Source organism: Contarinia nasturtii, unplaced genomic scaffold, assembly GCF_009176525.2.
Source record: "Contarinia nasturtii isolate CC-2019 unplaced genomic scaffold, AAFC_CNas_1.1 Cnas_scaffold_695, whole genome shotgun sequence".
Lineage (NCBI taxonomy): Eukaryota > Metazoa > Arthropoda > Insecta > Diptera > Cecidomyiidae > Contarinia > Contarinia nasturtii.
The window spans coordinates 3,703,296-3,719,538 of NW_022198046.1; the positions used below are offsets into that span (position 1 = coordinate 3,703,296).

At 31.5% G+C, this 16,243-nt stretch overlaps 4 protein-coding genes across 5 annotated transcripts; 1 reads left to right on the top strand and 3 right to left on the bottom strand.

Moving 5' to 3' along the window:
- The first annotated feature begins 6,646 nt into the window (after positions 1-6,646).
- Positions 6,647-9,369, top strand: LOC116341276 (zinc finger protein 664-like). Its single transcript, XM_031768232.1, has 6 exons — positions 6,647-7,062; positions 7,117-7,301; positions 7,374-7,626; positions 7,682-7,943; positions 8,025-8,675; positions 8,733-9,369. The coding sequence occupies exons 1-5, from the start codon at positions 6,712-6,714 to the stop codon at positions 8,291-8,293; spliced, it is 1,320 nt and encodes a 439-aa protein (XP_031624092.1). The 5' UTR covers positions 6,647-6,711; the 3' UTR covers positions 8,294-8,675; positions 8,733-9,369.
- Positions 9,370-9,666: 297 nt separating this feature from the next.
- Positions 9,667-11,741, bottom strand: LOC116341275 (mitochondrial ribonuclease P catalytic subunit-like). Its single transcript, XM_031768231.1, has 4 exons — positions 11,279-11,741; positions 10,780-11,196; positions 10,261-10,692; positions 9,667-10,189 (listed from the first exon to the last, which is right to left on the bottom strand). Exons 1-4 carry the CDS (start codon positions 11,719-11,721, stop codon positions 9,826-9,828), a joined length of 1,656 nt encoding a protein of 551 aa, XP_031624091.1. The 5' UTR covers positions 11,722-11,741; the 3' UTR covers positions 9,667-9,825.
- A 315-nt stretch (positions 11,742-12,056) lies between these two features.
- LOC116341153 (mitochondrial ribonuclease P catalytic subunit-like) lies at positions 12,057-14,052 on the bottom strand. 2 transcript variants are annotated; one of them, XM_031768062.1, is made up of 6 exons: positions 13,606-14,052; positions 13,319-13,534; positions 13,115-13,264; positions 12,599-13,030; positions 12,425-12,532; positions 12,057-12,352 (listed from the first exon to the last, which is right to left on the bottom strand). In XM_031768062.1, the coding sequence occupies exons 1-6, from the start codon at positions 14,031-14,033 to the stop codon at positions 12,115-12,117; spliced, it is 1,572 nt and encodes a 523-aa protein (XP_031623922.1). In that variant the 5' UTR covers positions 14,034-14,052; the 3' UTR covers positions 12,057-12,114. The 2 variants fall into 2 exon arrangements, with proteins under 2 accessions (XP_031623922.1, XP_031623921.1); XM_031768061.1 differs by having other exon boundaries at positions 13,115-13,534.
- A 126-nt stretch (positions 14,053-14,178) lies between these two features.
- On the bottom strand, positions 14,179-14,993 carry LOC116341313. The gene is made up of 3 exons (XM_031768288.1): positions 14,885-14,993; positions 14,503-14,817; positions 14,179-14,431 (listed from the first exon to the last, which is right to left on the bottom strand). Exons 1-3 carry the CDS (start codon positions 14,936-14,938, stop codon positions 14,333-14,335), a joined length of 468 nt encoding a protein of 155 aa, XP_031624148.1. The 5' UTR covers positions 14,939-14,993; the 3' UTR covers positions 14,179-14,332.
- Positions 14,994-16,243: the final 1,250 nt, after the last annotated feature.

Genomic DNA, 16,243 nt, shown 5'->3' on the forward strand with positions numbered 1-16,243 from the left:
TTTGATTATTTGTTAAACCATTGACACCTTGTTGTTTAAAGAGAAATAATGATTGTTTGTTGAATGTGACAGGAATAAAATACAAAATAGAGTGGCCAACAGTGGAAAGACAAAGAAAATCGATTTATTTTTTTTTCGGCTTTTCGGAATGTGATATATAGTTAGAAAACTCACGGTTTTCTCTGTGTTTATCCCCCTTCCCTTTTCATGTCACACCAAAAATTAAAAGAAAAATAAAACAAATTCAAGGTCACAGTCCACATCAAACAAATAACTGTGACAAACAAAAATTATCTGTTTAAATTTGTTTAGAAAAGGAAATAAAACATAAGGAAAGTGTGAAATTCGTGCATAAAAAAGAGAAAGAACATATTTTTTATGACATTTCCAAACTAAATTTTTACAAATGCGGAAAAAAGTGAAAGAGCGAAGTTTTTTTGGGCCAGAAATTCAACAAATCGGAGATATAGAAAATTCACATTTCAAATGATTACATTTTTGTTGTCTTTTTTCTAAATTTCTCAAAATTTGTGTTTTAGAACCAGAGATGATACAAAAATAAAAACGGAGAAAATAAAAATCGAGCAAACAGCCGAGCATTGGCATATATACGTTGTGTATTTTAAAATTTAAATGAAGAATATCATTTCTTTTCGTTTTTAATTCACTCTAAATTAATTGAATTTTTCTCTAACCACTTAATTTGGCATACACCCAATTGTTCACAATTTTGAATCCCCATTTTTTTTACATAAATACTGACCCGATGAGAGATACAAACAAACCTATATAAACCTACATTTGGTGGTGTGTAACATAGCGGTTTAGATTTAGAACATTACAAGTATACATACATTATATTACATTTAATAGAGTTAATGCTATATAAATGAGAGAAAAATGATTAAAAAAAATTATTAAAAAAACACACACACATCTAAAAAAACAAAATGCTATATTTAATGATAATAAAATTTAAAAAAACAAAACCATATATGAATCTATTTTGTAATTAATAATTGATGAAATAAAACAAGTTGAAAAATCATTTTTTACCTAACGTTTATTTTGAGTTTCTCTTTCGTTTGGTCTCTTTTTTATTTATTTTTTTTTTTCTTAGGTTTTGCTTCATTTCGTTTATTCTGAGTTGATTCAGCTTGAGTTTATTTAATTATTTTACACAAATTTCGAACATTTTTATTTCACCCAAGGTTTGTTTAGTTTCATGATTAATCGAGATTTTTTTGATTTTCCGAATCGAATTTATCGAACGCGTTCAGAGCAAAAAAAGGTGTAAAATATGGGTGTTTCGTTTTTTTTCTGTGTGCATAAATATACGTAAAAACAATCATTCAACTTCAATATAAAAATCATTTTCGCCTCGTCGTTGGCGGTATGATTCTTCTTTTAGTTTCGGTATACTTATAATCTCATCCACGTTTTTTTTTATTCAAACAGTCTTGACACATGTTGACTGCATGTAGAAAAACAGATAGTGAACATCTGATCGAAAATAGAATAAAAAAGAACAAAAACTTCTATAGAATAGAAACCAAAAATAAAAGAAAAATACAAATTAATATAAATACAAAAAATAGGTGATAAACAGTACACACATGAAGTGCATTATTCAACAAACAGACAAAATAAAAATAAAACAATGACAAAAACCGTTAAAAATCATACAGAATAAAAAAAATGTCTCTATATTCATACGAACCCTACATGATGGCATATATATATAATACATGCATAAAAAACAACAAAATGAACTAGAACTAAAGAGATAGCAAAAAAAGTTAATTGATGGTTGAAGAATGAACTATATTTTTCAAAAAAAAAGAAAACAAATTGAGAGAGTCTATCTTAGCAGAAAAACTAAAATAAAACAACTGTACATAAAAAACACAAATACACAAGTCCAGCAAAAAAAAAAGAACAAGCAAATTCATTGCACCGAAATTCAAATGTATTCTAATTTAAAGATTTATCATATTAAAAAATATAAAAACATGACAGAAAAAACTAAGAGACTTAAGGCTCACATTAGACTTAATAATCTAATCCTGCAGTTTTAATTAGTGATTCTCGAAATTATAATAGTAATTGCATTTTTGATATTTAACTGAAAACCGGAAAAAAATTCACTGGTCATTTGCTATTTGCTGAAGCATTCCCAAACAAAACATTTTCGAACTCTCTGCTATAGTTTTCGTTTTTCTTATTTTGAGTCGTTTTGTTTTATTGTTCATTTTTCATAGTATTATTGAGTTGTTGTTCATATTCACACAATGTCGAATTGTTTCGATTTAACCGATAATAAATTTTATGCAAAAACCGAAATGCACCGAACTAAAATAAAAACACTGCCAACAGTTGACGAATCGCTCATTTACATTATATAGACTAGAAACCGCCGAGAGACACTTATTGCTTCCACAATTTTTCAAACTTGTTCTATTCATTTCCGACAAAGTACATGTTCCAATTCAACTGTAATGCGATCATTTCGCTTGAGCCATACTAGAAAAACTTCGAAGCACCGTTTTTTTTCATCAATTGTCTTTGGGATTTTTGTTCAATTTGTTTCCGTTCTTTACACTGTGAAACTGAAGGGATAAGAAATGAATCTTTTTGGATTTTTTTAATAAAAAAACCAAAAGGATTAAATTCTAATCCTGATTATATGACATAAAACAATACTTAAAATAAATTGTTTGAATTCATTTTGTTAGTTGTCATCGATTTCACGGAGCAAAACATATACACAAGTACGGTGCAAAAGAGGAATGTCAGTTGTAGCTGAAACAAGCATAACAACAGAATAAAATATGCTGACCAAATAGTGAAAACCCCAATACATGCGCGCACTCACCCGCTTCGTCGCTTTGATGTACACCTTAAGCGTACATGATGATTGCGCATGTAATGTTTCTTTCACGCAACCGCTGCTCTAATTTGAACTGTATGTTTTGCACCCTGAAAACGATGATATCCAATAAATCGAATTTAAACAAATTATTTTAAGTATTGTTTTAATATTCTAATTGGAGATTTTTTCTGTATATTCGAGATTAGAGTTTAATCCTTTTGGATCCCTTCAGTTTTACAATGTATATAAATCAAATTGCAAATAAAAGTACCAAAAATTCTGCGACAAAAAAATAACTAAAACACTTTAAGACAGATACGTCTGTTTAGATGGATTTATAAAAAAGAATTTGAAGATGAGTAGGAGTCAGTGAATGACGTAAATGGTTGGCTGTGTTTACAAACAGTAGATTTATACAAAAGCGAAACAAATAAAGAAGCGTAAAAAATATGAGAGTAAATGTGGGCAACATTGATTTCAACAGAGACACACTCTATCTGAAACATCTTAGATGTCCCAATAGAAAGGACAACCCGACACATTCGAAACAAACTATACAAATATAAGTTACACAACAACTAGAACACACAAAAAACAATACCGGTACCTAAATGTTCATTTTTGATCGAACTGCAAAACGTCACTCAAATCCTATAACTTCAAATTAATTCTATCATTATTATCTTTAAAACAATGACACAAGAAAGAAAGAGAAGAAAGAAAAAAATACCTATTTCGGAAAATGGCAAGAGGAATCAAAGTACAAACCAAGTTATAAGAGAGCAAAAATTAAATTACTCTGTTGTTATTCATAGTCAACTAATATGAGAGAGACATAATAATACAAGCGTGTACGCGCGCAAATGAAGCGAAAGTTAAATAATCGTGGTAAATTGTACGAAGATGCGTGTGCATGGGTATGATTTTTAATTTGTGTTTCTATTTCATGTGAAAATTGGTAAAAAAAATTGTAAACCAAAAAACAAAATTCGAACACATTTTGCATCATGTAAAATTATTTTGATGTGTATGTTGATGTTTCATATACTAAATTTTATGCGCTAATTGTTTATAATTTAGATAAAATTGGGAAAAAATCAAATAAAATTGCTACTCGCGTCATTTTATTCGATCATATGCTCCTCTTCAATTCAATCGCATTGTAATTGATATAAATAACATTTTTTCCAAATTAAAATATTTTTTTTTTTGTTTAAATATGATGCGCATATTGTTGCACGTTTTTTAAAAAAAATTACAACAACAACAACAAAAAATCACATTTATAACATGAAAACAATTAGCATAAATTTTTACATTTTTTGCCGCATTCCAAAAACTAAGCACACAATCACACAAACATTTTCAAAAAAAAAAATTAAGTAAAAGAATTTTTGAATTGCATTGTGGCATTTATAAACGGCAGAAAAAAAAATTATTTAATTATAGTGAAATATTAATTCTCAAAATATAAATTATGATCACGAATATGAATGGTACAGAGGAAACAATGAATGTGAAATGTGAAAAGAAAATTGAAAACCCAAAAAAATAATAAAAAAGTGAATAAAAATATCACTCACGCAAAGAAAATGTATGAATGGAATGGACAAAGAAAAAACTATTTAAAAATTTAATTATAAATGAGAATCAGTTTGTAAAATAAAAATACAATATATATTCAACAAATATTTGTTTTCATTTTATCTCTTACTTTAATGCCCATACAAGGAATCGAAATAATGAGAAACTCTGCACATTTTTTTCACCAAGAAATAATAGCTCGAGAACTTTATTCCAATCTTCATTGGTGATCAATTTTTAGTGATCAAAATGACATGTGCAAAGTTTCACATCATTTCGATTTCATTAATTCCGTCTCCCATACAAAAATCCACATTTTTGTAAGTATTTCTATGAAGATAAATTTTATCGCGAAACTAACATCAAATTCGGATTTCTAAATTTATTGGCAAAAATGACTACTCAAATGTCCGCACACTACCCTCACTTGCTTTCTATATCACCTGTATATTTTTTTTGAGCTTCACGTTCCGAGCGACATCTCTATGTGCTTGGCATTGAACTCGCGATCCAAACGAGCACCAAAGGCAATTAAAACATTTTTTTTTTGGTGCGAAAAAGTCAAAAATGTCAACTGATTTTGTGTGAAGAAAAACCATGTGATATGCAACGTCCTCGCAGTTAATTTCGATGACACAAACTGTGCAAAGTAATTTCAATTTATTTTCCATCACAAATTCACCAAATACAAATAATAAATCGGTTTTTGTTCAATTTACACGGTATATCTTTATCGAGCGTAAAATGACAGACGTCACAACAAATGATTCCGTATTCAAACTTCAAACAACTAACATTCTACACAAACTTTTTGTTCTAATTTTCATGAGCACATAGAGATGGCGCCATCATGCAGTTTTTTACATTATTTGCCATTGTAAGTGATGGTAGCATTTTTCTCGAAAAAATGTATTACTGGCGTGGTTTTTTTCATCATAGATCGAAATCGCACTCAATTTTGAGCCGATATGCACATTTTTAAAAACGAACATTGTTTTATTTGGTGAAAATTGGGAAAAGTGTGAACATAAGCGGCCACCTATCGCGGGGAACGGCAGTCCCCCAAGTGACGCAATACCCCCAATATATGTAGTAAAAAAATCAAAATTTGTCCGCCAGGTGGCATTTTGAAAAAATCGCTGAAAATTCCCTTTTTTCGATTTTTGACCACAACTCTTTTGCGTCAAATGTGGTGTATAATTTGGCATGTGAAGCGGTGGCCACCGAACAACATTTTTGATTGAGAATGAACCGGGCTTAATTTTGACAGCATAATTGAAATGAACAAACTCAACGAGAACTCTTATTTGAAATCGTCGGGTTTTTTATTGTTTCGATACATAGTTAATATGCTAAATGATGGAAAAAATACATGTGTACCTTAAAGATGATATTATTTGTTAATTATATTCTTCGTGACGGTTTCTAATGAAGCGAGTTGTACATTGAAAAGTGAACGTTGTATTTAATCAAATTCATACAACGTTGGTTGGCACTACGTTTTCAGTCAAAAATAGTATCTCTCGTTGGTATCCATTTATCGATCTAATCCAAGCAAATGAACATGTGTTCTAGTCAAGGGGATATTTATACTAGAAAAACTAGTAGAACTAGAAGGCACTAGCAGAAAAAGCAGTGTGTTTCCAGTGCGTGAAGTTGGTTCGCTGTAATTTTTTTTAGATACATTGTATATGAAGGAGCCAACTTCACGCAATAGAAACACTAGAAAAACTAGAATTGTATGAATATGGTTTTAGTGGTCCAATATGAATGGAAGATTTCGTGTGAACGATCTTGTAATCGACTCTATTTTTTAAATCACTCTCAAAGTTTTCTATTTTCTTTTTTTTATTGTTCATTAATTTATTTATTAATTACTAAAACCGCTGGAAAAGTTGTGTTGAGATCAAATGACAGAGAAACATTCCGGTGAGATTCGCTATAGGGTTTTTACTTATTTTTCTTTAGGTTAACGTAATTTTGAAGAGAGTAAAGACTCACTTATTGTCATTTTATTTATTGTTCCATCGACATATGCTTGGTCACATTCGTAATTCAGACCATTCATCATATCATTTTATCATTCACTTTTGTACATTTATAACAGCGCTTAACCCCATATTATTTTTAAAATCATACATAAGGTCTAGTACGACATTAGCATTGACAGTTAATAAATATTCCAATGACATTTGGTTCTGTTTATATTTTTATAAACCGAGAAAAAAGAAAAACTTTTGGAATTTTCTTTCTGAATGAAAGCTCACAAAGGGATCGACAAAAATACCAAATTACAAATGACAGAATTCACATCACCGTCACTGGTGGTTTTTCAAAGTCGACGTCTCTTTCATATGTGTCAAAGAAAGCAAGCTGATAATATCACCGATTGGTTTGACCAAATCAGAGCCCAAATAACCAAATGTATGTACGGTGTGTACAACGATTTTATGCTGATTGATAAATTCCTGAGTGGTCTTAACGATAACGATTTTGAAATAATCTCGCGAAGCAATTTATGTTCAGAAAAACAACTCTCCAACTTTGTCAAACAACTTAATTTTCAAACAAATGATGATGAGGAAGAACCACAAGATAAATACGATGTGAGTTTATTTAAGAATGGTGGTGTAAAATGTCTAATTGTTATTTGCTTTAAGGGCCAATTCGAAAGAATTGAAAAGGGTCAAACATTGTATAATAATGGAAGAGATGATAAAATTCCATTTGAGGTTAATATAGATGCATCACTGGGCGGAAATACCATGAAAAGTGATGAATGTTCATCATCAGAAGTCAAGTCAAGACTAAGATACAAGAAGAGAAAGAGCAGTGAGCAACATCGGTATGATTTACTTTCAGATTCGTGATTTATTTTTTCGACTAATTAATTATCTTCTTCAACAACATCGTATAGATCATACATATGTGATTTATGCGAAAAAGATTGTTTGTGTCGTAGCAAACTTAAAACACACATGCGAGCACATCTCCATATGGGTAAAACATTTGAATGTCATTTGTGCCGAATGTACTGTGACCAGAGACTATTGGGCCTGAAAGTGCATTTCAATCGAATGCATGTCGGCAGCAGCAAAGAGAAAATCCATTGCTCTGATTGTAACAAAGTATTTGTAGAACGGGTTGCATTGGAGCGACACACTCGAATCGTAAGCAGATTTAATTGTTGTTTCGATTAAATATCTAAAGAATATTCAATTAAAGCACAAAGGATTGGCACAAGTGCACAAATGTCCAGAATGCGGTAAAGAGTTTGAATTGCGTTGTCGAATGAGAGTCCATTTGGCAAGTCATTCGAATGTGACGGAAGAGTTGATATGTGAAATTTGTGGACAAATCTATCGATCTCGTAAATTACTAAATATGCATCGCAGAACACACAGTGAAATTCGATATAAATGCCAAGTATGCGGGTTACTACTTAAAAACAGCAATACATATCGAATTCATCAACGGCAACACACAGGTGATTCACGATTTCTAATTTTTCTTCGGAAACCCGTTGCAATTTTTTCTGGAACTCTCTACTTTTTTCCCCTTTATCAAGGTGAACGGCCTTTTCAGTGCACACATTGTGAGAAGACTTTTGTCACGGCACCAAGTTATAAGAAACATTTAATGGTGCATAATAAAATTAAACCACATGCATGTACGGTGTGTTTGGGACGTTTTGCTACATCGTACCATTTAAAAATTCACATGAACCGTCACACAGGTGAAAAACCATACCAATGTATACAGTGCACAACTCGCTTCAGTCAACCACAATCATTAAACACTCACATGCGGCGATTTCACCAAAAAAATGCTTCATAATACAAATATTGGCCATCAAAACGCTTGAAATTGTTAATTTTCTTATTAAAAATGTGTTTATTTGAATGAAAAATAATGTAGATGTATTCAAATTGTAAAATCTATTACTTCACTTTTACGTGGAAAAAAAAAACATTAATTCAAACTGTCATTCATCACTGACATTTAGCATAGTTGTCTATTTTCAATATCAATGCGTAAATAAACATTGAGTTAAGAGTTCTCAGTTATTTCATTTCGAAAAATGATGAACGCTCACACAATTCGTCCGAAAGTCGAACGGAATCCACTTATACTGAATGAAAACGATGTTATTACTGAGCCGGCTCTCTATGAATATGCGTTTCCCACACCAGAAATCTGTTTCGAAGTAGTTAAAGTGGTAAGTATGTCATTGTTTACCTGTTGTGTTCAATATTCAAGCAAATGTTATTTTCAGGAGGACAACGACTATGTCATGAGTGATCCAGAAACAAAAGAATTGGTTCCACTTGATTTGCCAAATAGTCCAATAATAACTACACCAGAGCCAGAACCAGTGGCTACACCTGTACGAAGGAGTAAACGAACACCGAAAAGAAAGGTGATGAAAGAGTATGAATTCACGAAGCCAATAAGGGTACGGCAAAGGGGCAATGAATTGGCAAAAAAACGTGTTCCACAAAAAGAAAAGCCAACGAGTCAAAAACGCTTACATCACGAGAAAAAGGGATTCGCCGCAAAGCGACCGCTGCCGAAAGAAAAACAAAGCAGCCAAAATCCTTTAGAGAAAGAGTCTGAAATAATCGAAAAGCAAAAGATAACATTAAATCTTCGACCAAAAACTCCGATTTTTGAACCAATTAACATCACAACTGCATTGAATCAAAACAAGAAGGACCCACCGAAAAAACCGAAATTTTCAAAAGAATTAAACAACGGATGTATCGAACCGAAAACACAACCGCGTCGTTCCAGCGGCATCGTTATTAATAAAGAGAAAAATGCCCAGGAAAAGAGGCCAGCACATGCAATCCGATACGATAAATTTGAGCATTTCCCATCGATTGATATAAAGAAACGTGTTTCCATTAGATGTAAAAATGAAAATTGTAAGGGTAAATCGCGCGTTTTTTGCTTGAAATGCAAGTTGCACCTTTGTTTAAAACGTGGCAAAAATTGCTTTCATAACTTCCACACCATTTCTTCATGTCACAAACAATGATATAATAATCCCCGCCAAAAAATATCATATTTATGAGCATTCTTGAAACAATCAAAATCACATACATTATCTCTCAAAGAACGAAAAGAAAGTATTGAAATTATGTAGCATTTTAAACAACATTTGAAATGGTTTTTTTTTACTATTCAAGTTGATATATTCTAGTGCATCGAATTTTGGTGATTACATAAAACAATAAAGTATGTAACATTCTTAAATGGAATAAAAAATAATTTTCTTACAAAAATTTAACGAAATTGAATATGATTAATAATTTTATAGTTATACGTTATGAAACCTCGAATGAAGTGAACATTGTCGTAAATGGTCACACTGTAGCCATATGATTGCACTCAACGTTATCTTTAATTCGTATACAAGCCCAGTTTTCAGGCAATTCATAATTGTTCCATAACTTGGATTCGATGTGTTTATTAGTTTTAAACGGCAGATGCCAGAAGTCATTGACCTTATGAATATACATTTTGTATTGCATCGGTTTTACAAGTTGAAGAGATTTATTTTGATCAAGTATAAATCCATACCAATGCTCTTGTTGCCACAATTTAAATAATTCTCGGTATTTTTCTTCGATCGAGAATTTATGCTGTTTCATATAGTCGTTTGATAAAATATGAGCATGTTGACCACTTTGTAAGGCTGCATACAATAAAAATAAGTCATCAACAGATCTGATATCGAATTAAAAAATAAAACTTTTTTAAAAATATTCATTTATGGCCTTTGCAAAAGTATTTCTTACTTATTATCAACGAAGAAAACAGTGGCGATTTGACGAATACGACGCATTTTTGCCCAATATTTCATATGTGTTCGACCAATTACTAAAATGCGTTTGCCCTCATTGCATAGTTGTTCCACTGCATTCTTCAGCGACAATGCACTGGGCGCCTTATTATCTCTTTTCGAAAAAGTCAATTTACTAAAAGCGCAAATATGAGCGTTATTTGCATTTGCTCCATAAGAAACATTTAAGCCATCGATTACAATATCGAATGGTCCATTTTCCTGGATCATCCGTTCAAACGAATCCCATTCGTCGGGTGTGGTATTTTGATAAATATCGGCTCCTTTCACGACATTTTTCGTAAATTCTGCACGCAATATATTTAATTCTGAGTCCGACAGTGTTCGTGCTGCTTCGAGATGATTTTTGCACACATTACAGACGCCACTATGAATAGAATAATTTTTTTTAGCCAGACTGTACTGAATCAGATCCAAAAATCAAATATGTCTGTTACAGAAGATATAGTCTTACGAAAAATTGATATTTGTTGTTTTTGCATGATGCCCATGTCTTTCTAGAACATCTACCAATTCCTTTATCGATGGTTCATTGAATAGCATCTTGAGTTTTTCACACAGGAAAAATAATTTGCCAGCATGTGTCGAAATACGTGTTGGATTTTCATCGAAATATTCTGCAAATGCTGTAATGGTTTTAGTAGTCAAACGATGATCATGTGAAAGGTTAGTTAGCCTATGTAATATATTCCATGCCAAATCGATGTCATTCTCATGAATTGCTTTCTGTGCTAGGCTATTCAAAGATATGTCATTTGAGTGAGGCAATTCAATTGCTTTACGCCAGTCTTTTGTAGCACACAGGCCCGTCACGATTATTGCATTACAATCTGAGTCGATATGAAATTCTTGAGCTATAAACTCATCACATCTAAAAAAAAGAAACAAAAAAATGATTGGTATAAAAAAATAGCCATCAACGGTAAAGATTGAAAATATTAAAAATTACAAACATCCGGATCAATTCTTGTTCTTCTTTTTCTGTTAATTTAAACTCGGAAGCTTTCTTTGTATAAAGTTGAATGAAGATTTTTTTTAAACGAGAATTATTCTTTATATCGAATGCTTCTATAAAGTTTTTCGCATTTTCCAATGAATCATTTGGCGGTCGAAGAGTAAATAGAACACTAAATACATGATAATGAAAACTAATATGTTTGAATTCATTACATTTCGAATACAGTTCAGCTCCGATTGTTTTGAATTCGGAAACGGACAAACTTGGTCGATCTTTTAATGCCGACGTTATGCATCCACGAACTAAGTTAAATTGTTGTTTTTCTAATTTGGCTTTTCTTTCACAAGTCGACTGTTTGGCATATTTTGCATAGTTGAAAACTTGTTGAAATGACTTTGAATTTTCAAAAAAATGTATTTTTCTTAATATCACAAACATTTTGGTTATTAAAATACAAACTGCTCATATTGACATTCTGAGACCTATAAACGTCAATGGCTGATAGGAATCAAAACGAGCGAAAAATGAAATGGTACTTTTTTACTGATAAGTGTGCCATCTATGAATCAAAATACAAAGCTAACAAAAAATTGTAAATATATTTCATAACTGAATGTTTCATGTTTGTACCAAGGAAACTCCATCGAAAAAATATTTTCATCAGTAAATGTTAAACATTTTTAGAAATAAAAAAATCTTTTGGAAAAAAGTAAAATTTTAAGAATTTTGGATAATTGTCTGTAATTGTGTTTTTTTTTTTTAACTTTACCGGGACAATGAATGTTACAGCTAAGCATTAAATGCACAATATCCTATAGACAAACTTTGGGATCAACACTCAAAATTATCTTTGATTCGTATACAAGCCCAATTTTCAGGCAATTCATAATTTTTCCATATATTTGATACCACGTTGTCCTTTGCTTCGAACGGCACATGCCAAAATTCATCCACTTTGTGAATGTACATTTTGTATTGGATCGGCTTCACAAGTTCTATTGACCCACTCTGAGAAAATTCAAAGCTATACCAATGTTCTTGTTGCCACAATTTAAACAACTCATCGTACCTAGTATGAATCACATAGAAAAGAATGGAAATAATAGAAATTAATCAATATGTGAGATAAGTGAGATCGTACTCTTCTCCAATCGCATGCTTATGATTCCGCATATGGTCTCGTGTCAAAATACAAGCATTTTCGCCGCTGTATATGGCCGCATATAGCAAAAATATATCATCATTAGAACTGCAATTGAAATCAATGAAACAATTTAAAATGTTTATTTATGAATTTTGAAAATGAAAAGCTTACTCATTTTCAACCAAAAAGACAGTGGCGATCTGGCGAATATCTTCCATTGTTGACCAAACCTTCATGTGTTTCTTACCAATGACTAAAACGCGTCTGCCTTCATCTATTAGTTGCTTTGCTGCATCCGCTAGAGAATATGAACACGGTGATTTATAATAATCGTTTGACAAACTCAATTTACTTAATCCGTTAGCTTGTACGTTATTTAAATTTGCTTGATAGGAAACATTTAAGCCATCGATTACAATATCAAATGGTCCATTTTTCTGGATCATCTGTTCAAACGAATCCCATTCTTCGGGTGTGGTATTTTGATAAATATCGGCTCCTTTCACAACATTATTCATAAATTCTGTTTGCAAGATGTTGAATTCAGCATTCGTCAGAGTACGTACTACTTCGAGTTGATTTTTACACATATTACAGGTGCCACTGTGGATGAAATAAAAACAATTGATTTCCTTAATTGAGCATTGTGATTCTCAATCCAATGAATCTAAAATGGTTGACTCTTACGACAAATTGATATTTGTAGTTTTTGCATGATGCCCATGTCTTTCTAGAACATTCACCAATTCCTTTATCGATGGTTCATTGAATTGCATGTTTAGTTTTTCGCACAGGGAAAATAATTTGTCAGTATTTGACGGAATACATGTTGGATTCCTATTGAAATATTTTGAAAATGATTCGATCGTATTACTAGTCAAAAACTGATACCATTTGTTAAGTGTAATGGTTCTATGTGTTATTTTAAAAGCTGAATCGATGTCATTCTCATTCAATGCTCTCTGTGCTAGAATATTCAGTGGTCCGTGTGTTAGATTGGGAAGTTCAATTGCTCTATGCCAGTCCTTTGTGGCACATAGACCCAACGCGATGACTGCACTCAACTTTTTGCAGTTTTTGATCTTTCGAGCTATAAGTTCATCACATCTAAATTGAATTAAAAATGATTAAAAAATGAAATGAAAAATAATCTATGGAAAGTGGTAAATATTACAAACCGGTAGACCAATTCTTTCTCTTCTTTTTCTGTTAATTCAAACTCCAAAGCTTTCTGTGTATAAAGTCGAATGAAATTTTTTTTTACATTTAGATCATTCTTTATATTGAATGCTTCTACAAAACTTTTCGCATTTTCAATCGAATCATTTGGTGGCCGTAGAGTAAATAAAACGTTAAATACGTGTTGATAAAATTGCATTTTTTTTAATTCATTGCATTTTGAACGCAGCTCTTCTTCAATTTTTTTAAATTCTGAAACGGACAAACTTTTTCGATTTTTCAATGCAGACATTACGCATCCACAAACTAAGTCAAATTGTTCTTGCAGTTGCTGTTTATCTAATGCAGCTTTGATAAACCACTTTCTCGTATATTTTGCATAGTGGGAAACTTGTTTTAACGTCTTAAATTGTTCAAATAAAAACATTTTTCTCAATATTGCTTTTTTTTGGTTATATAGAAACTTTTACAAAAGCTGTCAATGTCAATGTTGACAATTGAATGAATTCGAAACTAGTGAAAATGGAATAAAGTGAAAAATGGTATCCAATTTAAATAAAAAACAAAATCTGTTATATTTTCTTTCAAGAAATTATTTTTAACGGTTCATTTATTTATAAAGTCGGATGTCAACGTTGAAAAATTATTTTGATTGGTATTTGACAATTTCCGAGAAGATTCAAATCATATTGAAATCTTCATATTTTCTCACATGCAGTGTGATTTTCAAACAACAAATCTACAGTCGTCAACTATCTTCGACATATCATCGATTTGTTTTTGTGCCGAGTCCAATATTTCCAATGTGCAACTCTTCTGGTCGGTCTATCGAAAAAATGAGATAATTTTAATTGGGAAATTGGGAAAAAAGCCACAAATCAATGTAAAATGCTTACATTTAATTCTAAGCGATTATCTATGTTCAAATGTTTTTCAACGCAATAATCGATTTGTTCTTTGGCACGTTCAATGATGGTTGAGATGTAGTATTTGACTTGAATGGAGCATGTAGCACCATTGTCTGGTACCAAATTCAACATATCAAAACCTCTCTTTTCCAATTCTTTAATTTTCTCAAATACACCAATTACATCAATCGATGTTTCATTCAAATCGCTCAAATCGTTGACGGGCTCTACATAATATTTTGCACGAAATTCTTTAATATCGCTTGCATCGATACTTGCCACCTTTTTTTCTCCATTTACAGACTAAAAATTGACCATTTTTTTCAAACAATTTTATTAATTTAATTTTTAAATTAAAAAAAAAACTCACATATTTTGTAGAAAAAATCAAACAAATTGATATCAAAAATATGCGCCGTTCCATTCTTCAACTTTGAATTTTGTTTTGCAACCAAACAATTAAATTCTCAAATAACAACTGATCTGAATTGAATAATGTAATAATGAATAAGATTTTTTTTTTGTTAATTGTTATCAACGACATTCACTTATTCTTATCAAAGTTAATGTCCGGTTGTGTGCAAAATAAGTAGAACAACGTTGGAAATAACAATGCGATGCAATAACTATGCGCGAAAAATAATAATAAAAAATATCATTTATTTCCGAAGTTTCTGAACTCAAAAAGTATCAGAACTTCTGTTTTTTTCTCTGTCCCCTCATAACACTTCAATATCCGTTTGCCTGCTTTTATCTGGCACCATTTTGATTATTTAAACAACAATTTCAACATTACCCATTCTACAGAATATGTTTAAACTTATTTTGGCTTTTGTTTTTTTTATTCATCAACTTATAATAAAGTTTAAGAAGTTTTATTTCATTTTTGAAGTCAGCAACTATTGAATCAAAACACATAGCTATATTTTTTCAAATAAGTTTTGTATTTCAATACGATCTTTATTTTGATATCAAATCAATTTATATTTAATGACTTTCAGTGAATAGTGCACTAATACGAGCTTGCATTTTCTGTAGATCGCGTTCATTCACTTTCCTCATCTTCGTCCGAATCGATCTTCATTTGCTTTGAAGTTGATGCTTTTTGTGATTGTGTTGGTTTTTTTGGTTGCTTTAATGGTTTTCTCTTAACATCTTTAGTTTTCTTATTTTTGGTAGTGTCCTTCAAAATGTTCTTATTACTTGTGGTGCCTAAGAGCTTCGTCCAATTTACGTATGAACTGGGGTTCGAATGGATGTTGAATTGGTTTTTGGACATTTTACTTTTCCGCACACACCTAGTGTGTAAGGTGAAGTATTGGAATCGGTCTAAAAATTAACACCCATCAAAAACATGTTTTCTGGGTGTTTTAGGAGCCAGGGAACACGAATCTAGCGATTTTTCGATGTCCGAATGTATGTGCGTGGTACCCTGTACGCAAAAATTTGTTAACACGATAACTTTCAAACAAGAAAAGTAATTCAAAATCTGACTTCACAGGATGATTGGGGGTGCCGAGGAATAGAAACCATTAGATTTTGAGCGACTTTGGTTGATAGAGTGAAGTGTCATGTCTGGTGTGATGCTCATGATCATCCATGGGAAAAATTCAATTTTTCTTCCAAAAGTGATATTTAATGTATACTCAGACAATATATTTAGCTGCCGTCATCTGGATATTTCAGCTCATCTGGATGCCGTCAGCAGATGATACGAATTGAAAACAAT